Source organism: Sus scrofa, chromosome 5 (assembly GCF_054392235.1).
Source record: "Sus scrofa isolate SSC_HxYL_T2T_F1_AM1 chromosome 5, Sscrofa_HxYL_maternal_Yorkshire_Landrace_v2.0, whole genome shotgun sequence".
In the NCBI taxonomy this organism is placed as follows: Eukaryota; Metazoa; Chordata; class Mammalia; order Artiodactyla; family Suidae; genus Sus; species Sus scrofa.
This window is the reverse complement of record NC_139387.1, coordinates 58,152,210-58,172,094: the sequence shown is the minus strand read 5'-3', so window position 1 is coordinate 58,172,094 and position 19,885 is coordinate 58,152,210. Positions and strand designations below refer to the sequence as shown.

Sequence of the window (19,885 nt, the reverse complement as noted above, 5' to 3'; positions counted from 1 at the left end):
ATCTACTTCAAGAAAACACTCTCATTAACTTGTAGTCCTCCTTTAAATGACTTGAGCATGTACATGTACCCTTAAATGAAGACAATATGGAACAATCAAAATGTCCTTTTGGTCTAATCCAGAATTTCTCAGCCTGGGCCCTATTGGCATTTTTGAGTGGGTAATTCTTTGTAGTGAGGGGCTGACCTGTGCTTTGTGGGGTGTTTAGCAGGATCCCTGGGTTCTGGCCACTAGATGTGTGGTAGCACCCTCCAAACCAGACAGTTAAAAATGTCTCCAGACATTGCCAAGTGTCACCGGATTGTCAGGAGTGGGGGTGGGGGGATGGAAATCACCTCAGTTAAGAAGCCCTGATCTAATTACACATTATCAGTTTGGGCCATTTCTGTTTTTGCCTTTCAGAAGCTCCAAATTTATAGACCAACCATTGTACAAATCTAGTGCATGAATCTATCTCAGGAATCACAAGATACCAAAATTCCAGAAGGGATCTTCAATGACACTGGGATGCTTGGGCTTTATGGAGCTTGTTAATTACATTTTATCAAAGGGCTAATTCGATATGTATTTTATGAACTTTTATGTGTTTTTCATTAGCCCTTTTACATTTTGATGAAACGTAGAGGTAAAAATAAATTCTTTTTTAAGGTAATTACTAAATAATAATAGCTCAAAGGAGAAAATATATTCAGGGTTGCACATGTAGTGAATATTTAATGCAACTCACTCATAATACGTTCTCATATTTTTTTTTTCTGCCAAATAGGATCAAAAGAGCAATATAATCAAAACTCTTACATTCTTAACTTTTTTTTTTGCCACAACAATGGCATGTGGAAATTCCTGGGCCAGGGATCAAACCCATACCAGAGCAGTGACCCAAACCACTGCAGTGATAATGCTGGATCCTTAACCCCCTGTGCCACAGGAGAACTCAACTTTCTAGGTATCAATATAATCTGTGTTACGTCAACCAGTCATATTTTAACTGTTGATCTCTATAATAACCTCAATATTCGATCTTATTTAGAAATTACTCATTCCAACAATGTAGCATCAGTTGGACTTCCCATGTGGCTCACAACATAACTACTCAGTGTTGCTACTACAGGGGCTGTGGCTTGACCCCTGGCTTGGGAACTTCCAGTGGTGTAGAATTTTTCCAAGGGCATTGTTATCTTGATATCTTTTAAATTAACCCACTCAAAACTGCCACCTGTTTTAGTCTATAATGTATACTGAATCTCTACCATTAAAAATGGAGCAGAACTTTTGGGTACAGTTTACCTATATTTTGTGACACTTAAAAGAGTAAAGTTAGTGATTTCTACTGTCTCCTTTTGGATTAAGGCATCACAAAGCCCAAAAAGCACGTGAGGTTTCCTTTACCTTCCTCTTACATTTAAACCCATATGGCTGCTTGTAATCCAGTTGAGTTTGTTTGCAGGTATCAGAGCTTTGGTAACAAGCTTTCTGAGCAGTACTACTTGCTACTAAGGGAATAAACAGCTACTAATTCACATCCCTTCATGGATGTGAACCATGCCTTGCCAAACCCTACTCAACCACAACCATACTCAACACAGGATCCACTCATGAGATGTTGGAGAGAGTCAGAAGGAGTAAAACAATTCTGCTCATTCAGGGTGATCTGGGGGCCAGGCTTGCATCTCATGCTATTTTGAGCCTTATGAGCAGCAACCAGTAAGCTGGCTTGTCTCACATCAAGGTATAGTAGTAGTACATAATGAATTTAGAGCTCTCCAACACTGCTTACAGATTTTTGCCACTCCAGGTGATGTGAGTTCAGCTTTCATAGTTGCATGGGAATGAGCTTTGTTGAGCTTTGTTGTGCATGTGTGCAAGTATATGTGAGTGTACGTGAATATATGCCTCCTTTTGTGTGTGCCAGCATATGCTCTATATTGGAGGGAACCTACCCTGGTAGATAGAAAAAGGATATGCCTTCCAATCTGTCTTCCAGAGACTAAGCTTTATCCCATTGTGCTTTACTTCATCTCCCAACATTAGTTTATGAAGACAATTATGCAAATTTAGGAATAAATAACACACTGACATTTGTAGGATTTGTTTTGTTTTGCTTTGTTTTGCACTAAAATAATATTAATAATGCAAACAGGGTTACATATGTCGACCTAAAATGGAGTTTATGCCCTAAATTCTGAGGACGGAAAGTGGATCATCCTGATTATGAATCAATAGAGGCTGAATTCAACAATGCTTCACATTGTCTAAGTAGACTTGACAAAAGGAGACGAAGTAATTTTTATTTAACATTTTTTAAACGGAAGGGAAAGGAACTATAGTTAACAGAGACTTGGTTCAACAAATCACAATAATTGGCCATAGTGGTTTGTATCCATATTACTCAGTAAGGGATTTTTAAAATCTACCCCATTACCTACTCACTGCCCTTAAATAGGGCAAAAATAAATAATAATTTTTTTAAAAACCTATAGTTCTAATGTTAGTCTTAATAAGATAGTTTTTTTTTATTATTATTATTAAGTCAGTCTGTGTTGATAATCACTAACACTTTCACCCTGGCATTTCATTTATGCTACCTTGATTAATTCCTTCAACAAGTAAAGTTTTGTCTTGTTTGTGAACGGCACCTTCTTGATTCGAACCATATAAATGTGCTTTACCAACATCATTTCATCGGCATGTTACTAGTTGCAAATCCACCATGTGCTGTAAGATACTTCCTAGGACGTTTCACTTTGGTTTTTGTCCTCCAAGCCAATAGTAAAAGTAGAGTTTCCCTTGGGTTGTTGTAGTTGTTTTTTTTCCAAGGGGCCCATGCAAATCCATGAAACGACCTGGCCATTTCCTTTTGGAGTCATGTAGAAAACCTAACAAAAATACCCTGGCTCAGTCCTTTCTTTTTCCATGGTCTCTAGGAAGTGGACTAGAGTGAGCTGTCCTTGCACGGGTCTAACTGCATTCTCAGTGCACCAATTTTATGAAGATACCAGAGTTGGAGAAATTCCTCCGGCATAGCATGGAAGCCAGAAAAGGGCAAGACATTATCATAGTAGTGGTGGCTTATAGGCTGTTCATGCATATTCACAGAGAAAGGCCAGAAGCCATAGATGGCCACCTCTTCACAGAGGCCCAGGGCTGCGCTCACCAGAAAGAGTCCTGTGGACAGGCGCTTGGCATGAATTCCCCTACTCTTCCAGAACTTCCCAATGCTACGCAGAAAGTTGGGGTTGGCAAAGAGCACTGTTTGATTGGCACCAACATCTGACAGTGTATAATAAACTCGGAGGGATGGCTCTGTCCCCGTCTTCATAGAAAAGGCAGGCATGTAGATGTAACTGTGGTTATAGATTTTCATGTTGTCCACAAACGTCTTTCTGGACCACAGCAGGTTCTGAAACCTATTAAAGAGAAGAGGCTCCATTAAACCGGAAGAAAAGAAACTCATCAAAACCCACTTTACCAGTCTTCTGATGGCCCTAAGAGCTAACATCATCTCAGGAAAAAACATGAAAAACACTTCTTTTGTATTTAAAATCCACTTTGAACTTACCAATTATCACTCATCAAGCAGCCTAGCTTTTTCCCATCCCAAACTTTAAGTTCAGGTTAAGATTTCTTAATGAGATTCCTTCTGAACTAAAACGCATTGTATATTTTGTTCCCTTCCAGAATTTACTTGCCTGGAATGTAAAAATAATTTAATACTCATGAATTCACAAAAGTTGTTGGCTGTTGGATAGGCTTTTTAAAAAAGCTCCCTGTGTGGTAGACATAAGCACAGGATTAGTTTCCTTATCTACGAATCAAAAGAACAACTTTTAAGATACTTCTTCCACTGAAATTCTATGACTGTAAAAGTAATGCAGATTAATCAATGAATGCTCTATTAGAGCTATAATAGTCCATAGAAAAAGAAAGACTTGTTACTATTATAAAATAATGCTGTTGACCATATTGCCTGCTTCAAAGAACTCTACTTTCTTATATTCTTTCAGTTTAGATTACTTAAAGAGAGTGTCCCTGATTCAAATGTATTCAACTAAAATTGATGGTACACATCCTATGTGTCAGCCATGGAGGATTTAAAATTTTAATGACCCAATTTTTGATCTCAAGAAATTCAGTTCCAGTTGTGGAAACAAAAATGTAAGTGAGTACAATATAAGGTTCTAAGTGCAACTGTTTTATATCTGAATAAATTACTATGGAATACAAATGAAAAAAAAGAATTCTGCATTGAGAGAGGAAGTAGGGTCCAAGAAAGCTGCAGAGAGGGGATGACATTTAAATACCTCTTCTTAAGGGAACAACAAGAACAACCACTAAACTATACAGGACACTTTGGTCATAGGCAAGGGTACAAAGGATTCAGTGTCCCCAGAATGAATAAGGCAGGGGTGGTGGAGGCAGTGGTTGAAGACGAGGCATGTTCATCTTGTGTATCTCTACCCACGTGTATCTCTAATTTGTTTGGACTTCACTACGTGGTAATGGGAAGCCTTCACAGAAGTGAAAAGAATCTGAAAAAGAATGGATGTGTATATATGTAAAATTGAATCACTCTGTTGTACAGCAGAAATGACCACAACATGGTACATCAACTACACTTCAGCAAAACTTTAGAAAATGAAAAAATAAAAATAAAATGACACATCATAAAAAAGAAGTGAGTAGCACTTACTATCTGGATTACTAATGCTTCATTATTTGTTTAGTTTCAGTCTATATATATATATTAAAAAAGTAATTCTAGTGATCAGGGGAAGGAAGAGGCTGGTGGTCTGGAGATCAATTAAGAGGTTGCTAATGTAGTTCAAGTAAAAAAAGACAGAAAGACATGAGCAAGAAGAGGGCCTTGCAACTTCTTTTTCTGTCACACAAGAGATTTACCTTCTCGGATAATGCAGGTGAAGAAACAGCATCTAAGAATGGAGTTGAGCCACAACCAGCAGAGGGAATTCTGGCCTGACATGTTGGCAGGGCTCATCCTAAATATGCGAAACTGAAATACACACATCCACAGGATTTTATGTCGCAATCAGTGTTATTAACTCTGCCTGCCAAGAAATGGGTATTTCTCAAGCCCAAAGAAAGGGAAATTGCTCAAGTTTTCTTCATGTACTTGATTTAGCAGTCTGCCTTAGCAATTTTTCCCAGGACTTGACAAATAGAGATGTGATAACAGGGTTTTTAGGTGGAATCTATCCTATATAAGAAGCCATGGAAAGCACATTGATCTGTATTCTGGAGCTGGGCCAGCCTCTCCAACACAAACTGCTCTCCCCAACTTCAACAGGCTCTGCCTAGGAATTCTTTCATTCTCTCATCCAATTCTTTCATTGCCCACCCATACCTGTTGCTCTCTTCCTTTCTGCTCACTAATGCTCTTCCTGACCATGTAGATACACCCTGAAGATAACCTACCTTTTTGTTTAAGCTATGGTTCTCCAACTTTAGTTAGAATAACCTGTATTGGAGATTCCAGGATTCTGATAAGAGTGATATGTGGGTTGAATTTTTATTCCACACTCCTTGCTGATTCTGACGCAGTTGGGCTATTCTTAGGATCAATGTCATCAATGTAAGCTGTCTAGCTTTCTGCATCTATCCCTCAACATTTCTTCCTTTATATCTTTTAATTTTATCCTTGCTACATTTCTAAGAGGAAGAAGTGCCCCCTCTTCCCCTCTGTGTCTTAGGACATGCTATTTCACAATTTCCAAAGAACTCATGCTGTAAATTGGGTCCTTCCTTTTAAAGACATTCAACTTCTCCAATCTCTACTGAATTATTCCCTTCTTTTAAATATGATTTATGGCCTGCCAAAACTGAATCAAGAAGAAATAGATCAACTGAATACAACAATCACTAGAAATGAAATTGAATATGTCATTAAAAACACTCCCTACAAATAAAAGTCCAGGACAAGATGGCTTCACAGGTGAATTCTATCAAACATACAAAGAGGAACTTATACCAATCCTCCTTAAACTTTTTCAAAAGGTTGAAGAAGAAGAAACACTCCCAAAGACATTCTGTGATGCCACCATCACCATAATTCCAAAACCAGACAAAGATACCACCAAAAAAGAAAACTATAGGCCAATATCTTTGATGAATATAGATGCAAAAATTCTCAACAAAATTTTAGCCAACCAAATCCAACATATAAAATGATCATACACCATGATCAGGTGGGATTCATCCCACGTACAAAAGGATGGTTCGACATATGCAAATCAATCAATGCCATACACCACATTCACAAAAGAAAAGTCAAAAACCACATGATCATCTCAAATAGATGCAGAGAAAGCATTTGACAAAGTCCAATATCCATTCATGATCAAAACTCTTACCAAAGTGTATATAGAGGGAACATACCTTAACAAAATAAAACATTTATGACAAACCCACAGCCAATATAATACTCAATGGAGAAAAGCTGAAAGCCTTTCCACGAAAATCTGCAACAAGACAAGGATGCCCACTCTCACCACTGTTATTCAACATAATACTGGAAGTCCTAGCCACAGCAATCAGACAAACAAAAGAAATAAAAGACAACCAAATAGGAAGAGAAGAGGTAAAATTGTCACTATGTGCAGATGACGTGATACTATATATAGAAAACCCTAAGGACTCAACCCAAAAACTACTTGAACTGATCAACAAATTCAGCAAAGTAGCAGGATATAAGATTAACATTCAGATATCAGTTGCATTCCTGTATACTAACAATGAAATATTGGAAAAGGAATATAAAAATACAACACCTTTTAAAATCACACCCCCAAATATTAAATACCTAGGAATAAACCTGACCAAGGAAGTGAAAGACTTATATACTGAGAACTATAAAATATTAATCAAGGGAATTAAAGAGGATGAAAAGAAGTGGAAAGATGCTTCCATGCTCCTGGGTTGGAAAAATTAATATTGTAAAAATGGCCATACTACCCAAAGCAATCTACAGTTTCAATGCAATCCCTATCAAATTACCCATGACATTTTTCACAGAACTAGAACACAAAAATTTATATGGAACCACAAAAGACTCAGGATGCAAAAGCAATTCTGAGGAACAAAAACCAAGCAGGAGGCATAGCTCTCCCAGACTTCAAGCAATATTACAAAGCCACAGTCATCAAGACAGTGTGGTACTGGTACCAACACAGACAGACAGACCAATGGAACAAAATAGAAAACCCAGAAATAAACCCTGACACCTATGGTCACTTAATCTTTGACAAAGGAGGCAAGAACACAAAACGGGCAAAAGACAGTCTTTTCTGGAAGTGGTGCTGGGAAAACTGGACAGTCGCATGCAAATCAATGAAACCGGAACACATCCTCACACCATGCATGAAAATAAACTCAAAATGGCTTAAAGACTTAAATGCTAGACAGGACACCATCAAACTCCTAGAAGAGAACATAGGCAAAACATTCTCTGACATCAACCTTACAAATGTTTACTCAGGACAGACTCCCAAGGCAACAGAAATTAAAGCAAAAATAAACCAATGGGACCTAATCACAGTGACAAGCTTTTGCACAGCAAAGGAAACCAAAAAGAAAACAAAAAGACAGCTTACAGAATGGGAGAAAATAGTTTCAAATGATGTAACTGACAAGGGCTTAATATCTAAAATAAACAAACAACTTATACAACTCAACAGCAAAAAAGCCAACAACTCCATTGAAAAATGGCAAAAGACCTGAATGGACATTTCTCCAAGGAAGATATATATATATAGATGGCCAACAGGCATATGAAAAAATGTTCAACATCCCTGATTATTAGAGAAATGAAAATCAAAACTACCATGAGATACCACCTCACACCAGTCAGAATGGCCATCATTAGTAAGTTTACAGATAAATGCTGGCGAGGGTATAGAGAAAAGGGAACCTTCCTGAACTGTTGGTGGGAATGTAAGCTGGTACAACCACTATGGAGAACAGTATGGAGGTACCCTAGAAAACTATACATAGAACTACTATGTGACCCAGCAACCCCACTCTTGGGCATATATCCAGAGGAGACTTTCCTTGAAAAAGATACATGCACCAATATGTTCATTGCAGCACTATTCACAATAGCCAAGACACGGAAACAACCCAAATGTCCATGGACAGATGATTGGATTAGGAAGATGTGGTATATGCACACAATGGAATACTACTCAGCCATAAAAAAGAACAAAATAATACCATTTGCAGCAACATGGATGGAACTAGAGACTCTCATACTGAGTGAAGTAAGTCAGAAAGAGAAAGACAAACACCATATGATATCACTTATATCTAGAATCTAATATATGGCACAAATGAACCTTTCCATAGAGAAAAAATCATGGAGTTGCAGAATAGACTTGTGGTTGCCAAGGGGGAGGGGAGGGAGTGATATGGACTGGGAGCTTGGGGTTAATAGATACAAACTACTGCTTTTGGAATGGATTAGCAATGAGATCCTGCTGTGTAGCACTGAGCACCATGTCTAGTCACTTATGATGGAGCATGATCATGGGAAAAAAATGAATGCATACATGTATATGTAACTGTGTCACCATGCTGTACGGTAGTAAAAAACTGTATTGGGAAATAACTATTAAAATTTTTTCGAAAATAAAAAAATAGAAAAATAAATAAATAAATAAATGATTATAAATTAATACGGGGAAATTCACTGTTCCCAGAGCTATCCTCTGGTTCTCCCATTCACCATCAGCATTACAAAGCAGTTAATAGACTTCTATTTGTTCTCTTTCTTGCTTCTGAAATTCCCTCCGTATTGCTGTGCAGAAGGGTTCCTATTCCACTGGGCCCTGCTGACTAATGAAACTTATCCCTGTTTTGTAGTGGACTACATAAAAATGAGAATTACAGACAGCTCCAATAAAATCAGGGCAATTGATTTTGTGTTCCCTGTCTTAAAGCTGACTGATTATTCTTGAATAAGGGAGTCTTCCTTCCTTGAGCTTTAACTTTGAAAAGGAACACACATCTTGGATTTACAGTTCTCCTAATTTTATTCAACATGGTTTAAAACCCAGCCTATATATTATATTTTATTACTTTGTATCTACTTCATTCTTCAGAATAGCTCATAACAGTTGTGTACTATATGAATGGAAAACTATTAAATAATAACTGAAAAAGAAAAAAACAAACTAATCAGACAATAAATTATCAAAATAGAAATGAGTAACATATAATGCATATGGGTATGCAATAGAAAAGTATAACACAAGGCACAGAAATATGGTAAATTTGACAAATGAATTTAATATGTGATAATAGAAAACTGATACAATTTTTAAAAATTAGTTTACATTGTTAAGCTAACTAGTTAACAATTTGGAAAATTGAGAGGGAATAGATTCATACTTGAAAAGAAAATTATTTAAAAATTTCAAGATAGATAAAATAAATATTTAAAGTCTACTTTAAGAAAAATAAGAAAAACTAAAGGAAACAATTGTGAACTTACCAGACATCTACAAAATATATTCAATGAAGGAAAATATTCACAAAATTGATTAAGATGTAAAATTCCATTACCATGAAAAGTAAGATAACTGCTCTAAAAAATATTTTCAGTCAACATGACAAAAATGTTAATACTGATAACATTATAGTCTAAATATATTGGTATATTGAAATGAAAATGGACAAAAGTATAGACAATGAAAAGGAACTACAGTAAATACAAAAGTTAAAATGTTTAGTTTCAGGTTGCCATTCAAGTCGCAAACTAAATAGACTCAGGAAAAGTAAGGGTTCGGCTTTCCCCTCCTACAAAATATTTCTATAAATGAAAGAAAAGATGTGTTTTAAAAATATATATATTTATCCTGAAAAAAGAAAAGAAGGAAAATCTTCAGTGAATCCCCAAATCTGGAATACCTCTGAAAAAAGTTTACAGAAGGAAAGCAGAACATAAACTAAGTTGCCAAGCATTGCTCTAAAAGGTAGCTGTGCTTTTTGCCTTAGGTAGGTAATACTGGAAAAGGTGGGTGTCTTAGAACAATCAATAAGGTAATTGTTGAGATTATGGGGCAGCAAGGACATCCAGGTAGGTTGAACCCTAAAATCCTGCACAGGCCAATTATCACTGTGTGCAGGGAGGAGAGTGTCGGGCTCTATGGAGGAACAGTGGCTGTGTGCCCAGATGGCTGTCCCAGTCCACAGCAAACTGGAGATTCTTTTTAACTCACTCAGTGCTGGCAGCCAGGCTTATACCAGGCTTGACACTGATGGGCCAGGAGAGTCCTATGGATAATGACACGTGGGAGTCACCCAAGAAAAAGCCACCTTGCTACCTTCTCTTAATTGAGAGTGACAAATCCGGTCTCTGCACAGAGCTTCCAGTCATCAAACAAGAACAGTCAGGACAGAAGACATTGAAGGGAAGCCTCCAACACGAGGGTCAGAGAATAAAGTGGAAGAACAAGAAGAACTTAGAAAAAACCAGACTCATTAAAAGAGGCATAGGAAACTTTTAAATGTCTATAATTAGTTTGCTCAGAAATATTAACTGTTATTGCATCCATGAACTAAGACTAGGATGATAAAAAGAAAATGAACCAATAAGAAAGAATTATTGGTAATTAAAACATATAACAACATATAACTCTGGTAAAGGAAAGCTCCAGGAAGACAGCTACGCAGTAGGTCGAGAAAATCATCTATTAGATTCTAGTGAGAGAAAAAGACAGTTTCTAAAAGGATGTCTCAACAACAACAAAAAAGCGCTCTAATAGACTAGCTGTTGGCAATAATGAAAGAAGATTTGTAGCTCTAATGGGAGCCTGGAGATGAATTAGAGACTGTTGCATAGAAAGCCTTTATTTACTCTGGGGAAAAATTAAAAGTTGAACTGGATATTAAATACTTGTAATAGACTTTTTGTCTCAGATGTGAACAGTACTTAGGTAGACACTGAGATAAGCATTGACTATCGATCTGACTATGATCCATCTGGTTTGAGAGGTCAGGAAAATGTGTATATGGGGGAGTGATGCCATGAAGAGCACTTTAAAAAAGAAAAATCTTATTTTTTCCATAAAAAATCAATAGATAAATGGAAAACATTTTAATTGCAATTAAGCATGCTGCTTTAAAATGTAACAAGAGAAAAATCAACTAGAGAAGTTGAAGGTCATGGAAAAATTCTTCTGGGAGTGTAAGACAGGAGATTGTTGCTGTCCATTTTAAGATCTATCATAAATTTTAGATCTATGTACATATATATTATTTTGGTAAAAATAGAAAGTAAAAAAAATTTTAAACTATAAAAATGTACAGCAATGTATATTGATCCAATAAACTCCACCACCCAAAAAATAACTGTCAAGAAACTTTTTAATATATGGCACAAATGAACCTATCTACAGAAAAGAAACAAACTCATGGACACGGAGAACAGACTTGTGGTTGCCAAGGGGGAGGAGGGAGGGAGTGGGATGGACTGGGAGTTTGGGGTTAGTAGATGCAAACTATTGCATTTCGAGTGGATAAGCAATGAGGTCCTGCTGTATAACAGAGGGAACTATATCTAGTCACTTGTGATGGAACATGATGGAGGATAATGTGAGAAAAAGAATATATATATATATGTATGTTATCATTGAGTCACTTTGCTGTACAGCAAAAATTGACAGAACATTGTAAATCAACTATAATAAAAATAATTTTTTTTTGTCTTTTTGCCATTTCTTGGGCTACTCCCATGGCATATGGAAGTTCCCAGGCTAGGGGTCGAATCGGAGCTATAGCTGCCAGCCCATGCCAGAGCCACAGCAACATGGGATTCGGAGCCATGTCTGCAACCTACACCACAGCTCACAGCAATGCCGGATCCTTAACTCACTGATCAAGGCCAGAGATCAAACTCGCAACCTCATGGTTCCTAGTCGGATTCATTAACCACTGAGCCACGACGGGAACTCCAATAATAAAAATAAATTTAAAAAAGAAACTTCGTGTACCCAAAGGAATAGTTTCAAAGCATATATAGCAAAACTGATTATAATTCAGATAGACATATATTCACAAGTCCACAATCATAATTAAGTTTTCAGTTTTAAAAGGGCTGTTATTTTTAATGACCACATATTATCTCACAAAAGAATGCATAGTATGACATATACCTACATAAATATATTAAAACAATAATCATCATAAAGTCCATATCTGATAAAAAATGTAATAAAATGAAAAGTCAACAACATAAAAATACACATATTTCACTGGAAAACTTTACAAAAACATTCTAAAGGGGAAGTCTGTCAATATTTATAGATGATATAAGCACCTATCTAAAATATATGAGAACCAAGTGAAAAATTATTTACTGAACTCAGTAAGGGCTGAGACAAGATCAACTTTTAAAAAACCATAGTTAAACTAGGATAGAGGAGAATTTCCTCAGCTTGAAAAAGAATATCTACAAAAAACCTACACCTAACATCATAATTTGTGATGAGAAATTTGAAGCTCAGGATCAGAAACAAGCTGAGGATATTCCCAAGTCAGGGATCTCAACAACTGGAAGCCATTACTAATGAAAGAATTGAAAATACTCCTGGAACTAATAAGCGATTATAACAAGGTTGCAGGATACAAGGTTAATATACAAAAATCGATTGCTTTCCCATACACCAGCAATAACAAGTGGAATTTGAATTGAAAAACACAATACAATTTACACCAGCAACTCCAAAAATGAAATACTTAGGCATAAATCTAGCAAAATATGTACAAGATCTATGTGAGGAAACTACAAAACTCTAATGAATGAAATGAAAATCAAGGGACTAAATACTCTAATAAATAAATGGAGACAAAAACTACTTGAACTGATCAGCAACTTCAGCAAAGTAGCAGGATATAAGATTAACATTCAGATATCAGTTGCATTCCTGTATACTAACAATGAAATATTGGAAAAGGAATATAAAAATACAACACCTTTTAAAATCACACCCCCAAATATTAAATACCTAGGAATAAACCTGACCAAGGAAGTGAAAGACTTATATACTGAGAACTATAAAATATTAATCAAGGGAATTAAAGAGGATGAAAAGAAGTGGAAAGATGCTTCCATGCTCCTGGGTTGGAAAAATTAATATTGTAAAAATGGCCATACTACCCAAAGCAATCTACAGTTTCAATGCAATCCCTATCAAATTACCCATGACATTTTTCACAGAACTAGAACACAAAAATTTATATGGAACCACAAAAGACTCAGGATGCAAAAGCAATTCTGAGGAACAAAAACCAAGCAGGAGGCATAGCTCTCCCAGACTTCAAGCAATATTACAAAGCCACAGTCATCAAGACAGTGTGGTACTGGTACCAACACAGACAGACAGACCAATGGAACAAAATAGAAAACCCAGAAATAAACCCTGACACCTATGGTCACTTAATCTTTGACAAAGGAGGCAAGAACACAAAACGGGCAAAAGACAGTCTTTTCTGGAAGTGGTGCTGGGAAAACTGGACAGTCGCATGCAAATCAATGAAACCGGAACACATCCTCACACCATGCATGAAAATAAACTCAAAATGGCTTAAAGACTTAAATGCTAGACAGGACACCATCAAACTCCTAGAAGAGAACATAGGCAAAACATTCTCTGACATCAACCTTACAAATGTTTACTCAGGACAGACTCCCAAGGCAACAGAAATTAAAGCAAAAATAAACCAATGGGACCTAATCACAGTGACAAGCTTTTGCACAGCAAAGGAAACCAAAAAGAAAACAAAAAGACAGCTTACAGAATGGGAGAAAATAGTTTCAAATGATGTAACTGACAAGGGCTTAATATCTAAAATAAACAAACAACTTATACAACTCAACAGCAAAAAAGCCAACAACTCCATTGAAAAATGGCAAAAGACCTCAATAGACATTTTCCCAAAGAAGATAACACAGATGACCAACAGGCACATGAAAAAATGCTCAACATCCCTGATTATCAGAGAAATGCAAATCAAATCTACCATGAGGTATCACCTCACACCAGTCAGAATGGCCATCATTAGTAAGTTTACAGATAAATGCTGGCGAGGGTATAGAGAAAAGGGAACCCTCCTACACTGTTGGGAATATAAATTGGTACAACCACTATGGAAAACAGTATGGAGGTACGTTAGGAAACTAAACATAGAAGTACCATATGACCCAGCAATCCCACTCTTGGGCATATATCCAGAGGAGACTTTCCTTGAAAAAGATACATGCACCAATATGTTCATTGCAGCACTATTCACAATAGCCAAGACACGGAAACAACCCAAATGTTCATGGACAGATGATTGGATTAGGAAGATGTGGTATACTGCTCAGCCATAAAAAAGAACAAAATAATGCCATTTGCAGCAACATGGATGGAACTAGAGACTCTCATACTAAGTGAAGTAAATCATAAAGAGAAAGACAAATCTATTTCGCAAAGAGAAATCTGCAAAGCTACATACTGTATGATTTCAACTACATGACATCCTGGAAAAGGCAAAAATACACTATAAGAATCACTGGTTAGAGTTCATGATGCAGCAGAAACGAATCCAACTAGGAACCACGAGTTTGCGGGTTCGATCCCTGGCCTTGCTCAGTGGGTTAAGGATCTGGTGTTGCCATGAGCTGTGGTGTAGGTTGCAGATACGGTTCGGATCCTGCATTGCTGTGGCTGTGGCATAGGCTGGCACGTGTAGCTCTGATTGGACCCCTAGCCTAGGAACCTCCATATGCTCCATATGCTGCAGGTTCAGCCCTAAAAAGAAAAAAAAAAAGAAAAAAGAAAAAGATCAGTGGTTGTCAGGTGTTGAATGGAAAGAGGGATGAACAACTGAAGCATAGAGGATTTTTAGGGTAGTGAAAATACTCTGTATGATACTATAATGATGGATACATGTCATCATACATTTGTCCAAATCTATAGAATGTACAACACGAAGAGTGAACTGTATAGTGAACTACAGACTGCGGATAATTACAACATATTGCTTTAGGTTCATCAGTTTTAATAAACGTACAACTCTAGTGGGAGATATCGATAATGGAGGAGGCTAGGCATGTGTGAGGATTGGGGGTATATGGGAAATATTTTATTTTCCTCTCAATCTTGCTGCAAACCTAAAACTGCTCTGAAAAAAAAATAGCATCTTTAAAATAACCATAGCTTTCCTATAATAGAGCAAGCACATATTAAAAATATATAATATTAAAGATTTTATTTGTAATAGCAACAATGGCCCCCAAAACCTTGAAATAAGCCTAAAAATAAATATACAACAGTTTTATGGAAACAATAATGAATATTGAAAGATGTCTCCTCAAATAAATGTGTAGGTTCAATGCAATCTTAACCAAAATTCCAATATGATTTAAAAACAAAATTCTATACAATGAATATAAAATTCATATGAAAGACAGATCAAGTATACACACTTAAGGCAATTTTAAATAAAAGAATAACAGAGAGGATTTAACTTACCAAATATCAAAACTGATTATAAAACTACAGTAATAAAAATACAACAGAACCTATGAAAGAACAGACAATATAGAACCAGGCCTACTTAGGATTTCCTGTATGATAAAAGTGACATTCAAACCAATTCATAAAAAATTGACTATTCCCTAAATTGTACTGGGACCACTGGCAACCCAAATAATAGAAACTAAGATGAATTCCTCCCTCACAGTGTTCAGAAAATTAAGTTCCAGATGGAAAAAGATACATTCCAACATTAGAAGAAAATATAAGAAAATATTTTTAAGACCTTGGGATACACAGGGCCTTGTTAAATATGGCACTAAAAGCAATATCCATAAAGAAAAAGATTGATAAACATGACTGCTTCAAAACTAAAGACTTCTACCAGACAAAGGTTATGTAATTAAAGAGACAAGCAACAGATTGAGGAGAAAACATTTACAAAATGTGAAACCAACAATTAGTAGACGGAACAAACAATAACAATGAATAACATACAAATAATAAAAGAGACAAATGGACAATAAACCATCAAGTCTGAGATGAGGAAATTCAAAGGGCCAACACACACATGAACATAACCTCACTAGCATTCAAATTATATGTTTATACCAATTTTTAAAACTTATAACAATTTAAAAACTATAGAAAAATAACAGTTTTCTACATATTCAATTGTTAAAAGTTAAGGAACATGATAACAATGAGTATTAAAAAGAGTGTGAGGGAGCTCCCTTGTGGTGCAGTGGGTAGAGGATCCGGGGCTGTCACTGCAGTGGATCGGGTCGTTGCTGTGGCTCGGGTTGGATTCCTGGCCCATGAATTTCCACATGCCACGGGTGTGTCAAAAGAAAAGAGAGTGTACAATGGGTACTTTATGCTTTAAATGGAAGTATGAATTGTTAGAGTTTAGAAGGCGATTCGGCATTTTCAGCATGCTCACCTACTGACCCAGCACTTCCATGTCTCAGGAGCTGCCTCTCATATTTATAGAGCAACTCCTTTTACTTCTCTTAAATCTTGGCTCAATTGAAAGCACCTCAAAGCCTTTCCTGACCACCCTCATCTGTCACATTTGTTGCATTTCTTCATTATACCTACCACTACATGGCATTTTACTATATATGTATGTCTTTATTTATTGTTTGTGTCCCTTTGAAGTATACTACAGAGGGGACTTCATTTTGTTTACCACTAAATCCACAGCACTAAGAAGGGTGCTTGGCACATGGCACTAATATTCATGAATGTTTGCTAATGTATGTGGAAAATCAGAGACAACTAAGTGTCCTTCACAAAGAGGATGGCAAAACAAGTAGTGTTGTGTCCATTCTTTAAATCCAAGGCACATCTTTAATAAACATCTCTATTTGTATAGAAATGAAATACATCCAAGACAAAATGTTACATGAAAAACAGAGAAGATGCAGAATTACTAGAGCAATTTGTATAGTGGGTTATCATACAGGATGCAGATATATATTTTCTATAGTTACACATATGTATGTAAATGCATGGGGAAATATTGGAAGAATACACACTAAACTGGAAACAATGATTAACACTGGGGAGAACAGTGGGCATGGAGATGCAGGTGGAGGGTCAAGTGAAACCTTAGCCTTATTTGGAATGATTCTATTCTTCAGACAGTGAATATATTTATGTGTTATTTGTGTTATTAACTATTTCCTTTTGAAAAGTTAGACACCTTAGCAATCATATAAATGCAAAATAAAACAATTGTTGAGTTTTTAGTTTACTCTTTTCAACACATAAATAAATTAGGACTATGGCTATAATTTCATTCTTTTTAAGTTTTTTTTAATATCATTATAATGTTGTACATACCATACAAAGCACATTTACCGAAAAAAGTCACAAATGTTCAGGTTAATTTATCTAAGCATATTTCAGTTTTAAAAGTTCACTTCTTTTATACTGAAACTTTGTTCTAATTTTCTTCTCTATAATTTTTTCCTTTTTTCTTTTTTTAGGGCCGCACCTGCAGCCTGTGGAAGTTCCTAGGCTAGGGCTCCAATCAGAGCTGCAGCTGCTGGCCTACACCACAGCCATGACAACACCGGATCTGAACCACGTCTATGGCCTACACCGCAGCTCATGGCAACACCGGATCCTTAGCCCACTGAGCTGGGTCAGAAATCGAACTCGCATCCTCATGGATACTAGTTGGGTTCATTTCCTCTGAGCCACAACAGGAACTCTCTCTATAACTTTTATTTGAAGTCTTGCCTTATTATTTACTTCCTGCACAAATATTTCAGCAGTTTTCCAGTAGGTTAACTCATTTCCTCATATTTACTTGCTTTCTTAATATTTTGGACCATTTGCCATGTTCACGGTTGCTGTCATTTTTCTTTTTGTGCAGCTGTTTGCTTACCCAGCTGTTGCTTCCTTTTCCTCTTTCAATGAACACTGATTTTTGTGTTGATTTATAATACTTCTCTCCTCTGCACCTTCTTATCATTTGGGGGCATCTCTTCCACAAGAAAATGTTTTACCAAATTGCATACAGCACATACCAAGCTCTTCCATTCATATATAGTACCTATTAAAATATGCCCTAAGAATGCAAAGTTTTAAAATATTTGCAGAGTGAAAGGTCCAAACCTAAACTGGGAATATTGCTAAGAGGAGAGAAATTTAGGACAGGCCTTTCAGAGATAGATATATCTGAACTGAATTTTGAAGACTGGGCAGAAGTTAGCTTTGTAAACAGAGTTGAAGAGAAAGAGCATGTTTGGCTAAGACAGAAAGGAGGGCAAAGGCACAAAGAGGAGAGAAGGGGGTTCTGAAAAATGCAAAGAATTTAATAGGGTAAAACTTTAGTGCCTTGGGAGTAGCTAGGTATGAGGCTAGCCTGGTGCACAGGGTACCATAAAACATTGACCTACAGCCCATCAAGGTGGAGATTTTACCCACAAGGAGAAGTGGGAACTAATTAGCATGTGTCAGCCTGTGAGGGAGATGATGAGGATGTTACCACAGGACCTGTAGGGGAGGAAGGAGAAGCTGACTTGGGTGACTGGGAAAAACTGGGCTCATCTTCACTGGAAAGCAGCAGTGAGGTCTATGGGGCAGCGTCCATGCTGACTTAGTGTGAGTTCTGCTCCAGTTGATAGAGCTGTGTCTCTCCTAAGCGTGAGGGTGAGTAAAGTTCTGGAGGCTCCTCTCCGTATGACATGTAACACAATAGGAGAGGGTGGCTTGAGGAGAAAGATCATTACCTCGTTATGGACATGTTGAGTTAGGGACATAAGATGGCCCAGAAAAGCAATGGACCAACATACAAAACACTGACAAATTACCGCATCGAAATGGTGGGCAAAGGTGGTCGAGCCACACAAAAGGTAGGTGGGCAGTGAGGTGAGTGGAAAGGAGGAAAGGGTTCCATAACAGAAGAGGAAAGAGTTTCAGAAGTTTGTCAACAGTGGTTGATGCCAGGGAGAGAGCAAGTAAAATGCAGACAGAAAATGCCACCTGAAGATTCAGCAACATGCCCATTTTCAGTGGCATCAGCTGTTTCAGTAAAAATCAATCTAGATCAGAGGTTGAAAACTCAAGTGTATCCAGGAGCCAAGCTGAATGGGAAAATATGTGAAGGGGCCAAGGATAGGACTAGAGGGAGTAGATCTGAAAATGGAATGCACATGTCCCAGCTAAAGGATTTCAAATAAAAAAAACAAGTAATAGTTAAGCGAAACAGTCACGCAGACCAGGTCTGGCCCATTGGCAACAAGCCTAAGGTCAACCCTCAAAATTTATTCAAAATTCCAAATGCTAATGAGACTACATAACCACAAAATCTCTTTGAAGCAGATGAAAAAACTAGTGTAGTATATATGATCTCTTTTTTGGGGGGAAGGATCTGGAGCATTTTCTTCTTTTTTTTTTCTTTTTTATTATGGTTGATTTACAATGTTCTATCAATTTCTGCTTTACAGCAAAATGACCCAGTTATTTATATATATATATATACACACACACACACACACACACACACACACACACACACACACACACACACATTCTTTTTCTCACATTATCCTCCATCATGTTCCGTCACAAGTGATTAGATATAGTTCCTTGTGCCATACAGCAGGATATCATTGCTTAATCACTCCAAATGATATGATCTGTTTATGACATTACTGATAGTACGAGATAAGAACCGGAAGAACTATAATAAAATTACAGAAATAAACCACAAATTATTTTATAAGATCCTGCTTAACACCTGTTATCTTATTTAAGCCCTGTTGTAACTGGAGAGGGCATCATCCCTTTTCTGCTGTGGAAGAAATTGAGGATCAGAGCAGTTAAAAATTTTAGCA

General features: G+C 36.8%; 1 protein-coding gene across 5 annotated transcripts in view; it reads right to left on the bottom strand.

Annotated features, from left to right (window-relative positions):
- Positions 1 to 2,257: 2,257 nt before the first annotated feature.
- Positions 2,258 to 19,885, bottom strand: part of ST8SIA1 (ST8 alpha-N-acetyl-neuraminide alpha-2,8-sialyltransferase 1) — a 151,506-nt gene continuing 133,878 nt past the window's right edge. For all 5 annotated transcript variants that reach the window (XM_084956593.1, XM_021092234.2, XM_084956594.1 and 2 more), the window contains one exon: positions 2,258 to 3,407. In XM_084956593.1, coding sequence (XP_084812719.1) covers positions 2,933 to 3,407 — 475 coding nt within the window. In that variant the 3' untranslated portion in view covers positions 2,258 to 2,932. The remainder of the gene's footprint in view (positions 3,408 to 19,885) is intronic.